A 5,000-nucleotide genomic window follows, 5' to 3' on the forward strand; every position below is an offset into this window, starting at 1 on the left:
TGACTGACACCATCAGCGGGTAGGTGGTAATCATGTTATTAGGGCTGTCTAACGTGATAGCTGAGGCTTCTGGGACGGATTTGTCTGCTCGGTGACTAACCGGAAGTGACGTTGCGCGATCGCGTTGCAATGCAACTCGTTGAAAAGAAAGAGCTGTCAAAATCAGGGTTTGACATTTCCTTCTACGCTAAATAATTATCTGCAAGAAAACTTTGTCTAAAAAAAAAAAACAGCTTCATGAGACCGGTTGCCAGGTTGACAGCTTTTTTTTTTTTTTTGCCGCGTTGCCAAGCCACTACCAGATATGACATCACACCAACCAGACGAATGTGGCGCAGATCGGGTCCAGAGCGTGGCTACACCACAGGCAGCTCTGGAAAGATGAGCTTGCGGCAAACACCGTCACGCCAGGGCAGGAGCGTGACCAGATACAGGGCATAGGGGCAGGCACTAAAGGCAGACACCCATGCAGGGTGCATTTACGTCCACCCCCGCTGGAGAGGTGAGGGATTTTTAAGGGAGCCTGCAGATGACGCTGGGATGGGTCCATTAGCTCCACAGCACACCAAGGCCAGATGTGCTCCGCCCTCAGCTCTCTCAGAGCGGCCAGCAGCCACGACATATAACATCCCAATGCAAATAGCTAAGGCCTGTGAACATGAACCCCAATGCAAATAGCCAAGGCCTGTGAACATGAACCCCAATGCAAATACCAGCGCCTAACCTGGACCTTAACCGGCATGTTTATACCACATCTGCGCCACATCAGGAGTGGATCTTGGCCTAACCTGGCCCTGAACGGGCAAGTTTCAACCAGATCAGCACCACGCCAGGCCCACATCCATCTAAAAGTAGAGTGCAACATGCCCATCTCAGCGTTCCTGACTCCGATGTGGTTAGGCATCACAGCCTGTGGGCACTGAGCAGTGCCAGTGGGCTTAACCCAGTGTGTGGCTCCCAAAGAGCCCAACTCGGCCTGTCTGCACAGTATTTTTAGCACTCTGAGGGCGAAAAAAAAAAATAGGCAAAAACAAACAAAAAGAGGCTAGATTTATTTTCACTCCAATGCCTGCTGTTTCTCCATTGTAAAAGGAAATTGTAACTAACGCCACTCAGACTGAAAATCATATCATATGCACTAATATAATATGGACTCAAGGCACTCTTACAAACAGACTTAAGTTTCTTTTTAGAAACCAGAATATAATCCTTTGCTTGGGAAGCTGTTCATCAAATCTAGCCGAGCTCCCTGAAAACCGCTGGGCTCACCAGAGACTCATGTCATGGTGTCAGAGCCGGAGCGAGGTGTACGACTACCTGACACCTCCACCCGAGATCCACCTCATTTCCTGACACCTTGTTCCCTGTCCTCCTCCGCTCCCCGGCAGCGAGACGCCTTCAGGTGAGCTACCCCGAAGCCCCTGCCAGCCAGACACTGACCCAAACCTTGACCTCAAACTCCCTCAGTCCCTCGCTAAGCGAAGGAGCTGAATACAGCAGCTTTGGAGGAGCGGTAAAATGCCAAGCCCTGGAGCCTGTGTCTGTGTGTTTCTCTTCTGCTTTGGGAGGAGTTCTATTGTTTAATATGAATGCTGAGCTCTTTTGTTCTAGGGTTCAGGGCAATTACAATCAGGAACACAGTTACGACACAATAACATCCAGAGAAGGCATGAGGAAGCATTTTTCAAAGAAACGCGGAGGGAGGGGAGGAGGAAGAAACAGAGAAAGGCAGAGAGAAAGAGAAAGAGAGAGAGAGCAAGAGAGAGATAGAGAGAAAGAGAGAGAGAGCAAGAGAGAAAGAGTAAGAGACAGAGAAAGGCAGAGAGAGAGAGAGAACAAGAGAGAGATAGAGAGAAAGAGATAGAGAGAGCAAGAGAGAGATATAGAGAGAAAGAGAGAGAGAAAGCAAGAGAGAGATGGAGAAAGAGCAAGAGAGATATATAGAGAGAGAGCAAGAGAGAGATAGAGAGAGAGAGAGAGAGAGAGAGAGAGAGAGCGAAAGACACAGAGATAGAGAGAGAGATGATGATGAAAAAGACACACACACAGAGAGCAGGAAAGTGAAGATCTAAGAGAGACAAACATATAGAGATATACATAGAAAGAGGGAGTGAGATAGAGAAAGAGATAGCACTAGAATAAGACTTAAGGAGCAATAAGGAGTTCTGTTCCAAAACTAGCACGCTAACTACCTAAAAGGCATGCAAAAACCTTGCAAACACCACCAACAGCCTAGTTGACACTGATAGAAGCTTGCCAACACACTAACTGTTGTCTTTTGGCAGTATAGCTGGCAATGTCATGCTGTGAAAGCTATTCTTCCATTTTGCAAGGTATTTCAGCCAGGAAACACAGAACTACATAGTGCATATCCTGGATGGCTAGTGGGAAAGACACAGGCGTGTATCTGTCCTTCACATGAGCATATGCTATCAAAATTAATTTGAGGATGGTACCAAAACTAGTTGCCTATAAAACCATACCTAAAAAAGTGTCAAATTGTAGCAAAGTCTGAGGGGATTGTGTGGTTGTGGGGTTGCAAAGTTGTTGTAGATGAGAAGAATGAATCAACAGCCAATCACATTCTCCATGGAGAATCAGCTGGCCTGCAGACACACTTCAGACTTTATTTCAGCATTATCCATTCATTCTGCCTGCGACCGCAAGGCTCTTCCTCCTCCAAATCACCAGGCACGCATCATCATCATCATCATCATCATCATCATCATCATCTACGCCTTCACAGGGGTTATGAGAGAGACTGAACACACACTGATAACGATCAGGGAGTCCCAACACATCATGTCTTTATTCTAGGTGACATACCAATGGGCACCCCCACCCCCCACCCCCCACCCCAACAGACTCTCACACACACACACACACACACACACACACACACACACACACACACACACACACACACACACACACACACACACACACACACACACACACACACACAAATACACAGTTCACTTTTCACTTTGGTCAGTTTAAATATTATTAATCTCATCAGTCAAACAGCCCAGAATCACACTAGGAACCTCACAGTCTCTGACGGAAGGCGTGTGGTGTGTGTGTGTGTTTGTGTGTCTATGGGGTGGGCATTTAAATTCAGTCAGTGAACGGTTCAAGTTCAAAGCCTTCAGCATTCAGGAACTAATTAACAGGCACTGGAGACAGTGACATTTTCCCTTCCCTATACACACACACACACACACACACACACACACACACACACACACACACACACACACACACACACACACACACACACACACACACACACACACACTAAAGGCTGATCTTAGCAGCACGGGAAACAATTTACAGGCCCTTCTGGTGCCGGCAAGGTCACGGAAGTAATTGTGATGCATAATTAGCAACTTTTGGCACAAGAAGGAATATATGGGAAGTACTTAAGGAGGTTATTGTATTTGATTGACCTTGCAGGGAGATCTCTTTAAAAAACAAGGTACACTCTGACTGACCCGTTCTTGTCTCTTCTCATAAAGAAGACATGTCAACGTTAATAGTAAAACTGCAGATATTACTTCATACAATCAGTGTGACTACAGCAGTCACAGTGGTACAATGTGTGTGTGTGTGTGTGTGTGTGAGCACGAGTGGGCATGCATGTGTGTGGGTGTGTGTGTGTGTGGGTCTTGTATCATTGTTTTTGTACTTTGGTGAGGTGTATGCATGTGTGTGTAGGGGGTGCGTGTATACTGGGGACTGTGCGCCGTCTATTTTTCAAAGCATGTGAGGTGTGTATTAAGGTGTCTGTGTGTCTACACATTTGTATGAGCACGTGTGTGTGTGTGTGTGTGCACGTGTGTGCGCAAGTGGGCATGCATGTGTGTGGACAAGTGCACGTGTGTGTATGTATGTATGTGTGTGTGTGTGTGTGTGTGCGTGCGTGCGTGTGTGTATGTGTATGTGTATGCGTATGTGTGTGTATGTGTATGTGTGTGCACGAGTGTGCATGCATGTGTATGTGCCAGCATGTGTGTGTGACTGTCTTCAGCAGTGTAAGCATGGGGACCCAGGTGCTGTTCTCTCATGCGTTTGATTCCCTGAGCCACTGCTAGGCAGAGACAGAGGCAGAGAGAGAGAGTGGGGGACAGGGAGGGAGAGAGGGATGGGGGTTGTGAGAGAGAGAGGGAGAGAGAGAAATAGAGAGAGAGAGAGGGAATAGACAGGACCTGCTCCTTTCATGTGGAAACATACACAGGCTACCTCAGGTGCCTTCTCAGAGAAGTTCACTGACACACACATTCTGACCCCCCTTCCAAACACACACACACACACACACAGTGAATCCTTGTAAGCCATTTGAAAAACAGCAGCATTCTGTGCATTGCAAAAGGACATACTGAACCGCACCTCAGAAAGAGCAAAAAAAGATTATTATGCGAATGCACTCAGACAGACAGACAAACCCATACACACAGACACACAGATACACCCGAATGTGCAGACACACACACACACATGCACACACAGATACATCCGAACGTGCAGACACACACACACACAGTGAAAATCTGCAGCTCTCTGCGCCTCACCTGATGTTGCTCATGCTTGCGGTCTCAGATCCCAGTTTGCATCTCTCCAGTTGTGTGGCGACGATCTGTCTCTCGGCCTCCAGCTCACGAGTCAAGCGCTCAAACTGCAGCTCCTGCAGAGGAAGAGGAAGAGGAAGATGAAGGCACACAGTAGCATCCAGCGTTACACAAAGACATTCTTACACACACCAGTGTCCAGTGTTACACAACCCAGACAACCAAGACAGACCATTACACTCACCAGCATGCACACACACACACACACACACACACACACACACAGACACACACACACACACAAAATTGTATCAACTGATATGCATAAATATACTCTAATAAATGACAAGGGCAGCCACTTTGCTTTCCTTGTAAGCCTAGCATGTTTATTTCATGCTGATTGCGTAACTATATATGGAACATGACATGTCT

The 5,000-nt window shown here is 47.1% G+C and overlaps 1 protein-coding gene across 1 annotated transcript in view; it reads right to left on the reverse strand.

Annotated features, from left to right (window-relative positions):
- Positions 1-5,000, reverse strand: part of ctnnd2a (catenin (cadherin-associated protein), delta 2a) — a 308,508-nt gene that overhangs the window by 218,897 nt on the left and 84,611 nt on the right. The window contains 1 exon segment of the mRNA XM_031583814.2: positions 4,572-4,684. Within this exon segment, the coding sequence (XP_031439674.1) occupies positions 4,572-4,684 (113 nt within the window).

The sequence above is a fragment of the Clupea harengus genome, chromosome 17 (assembly GCF_900700415.2).
Source record: "Clupea harengus chromosome 17, Ch_v2.0.2, whole genome shotgun sequence".
Taxonomy (NCBI): Eukaryota; Metazoa; Chordata; class Actinopteri; order Clupeiformes; family Clupeidae; genus Clupea; species Clupea harengus.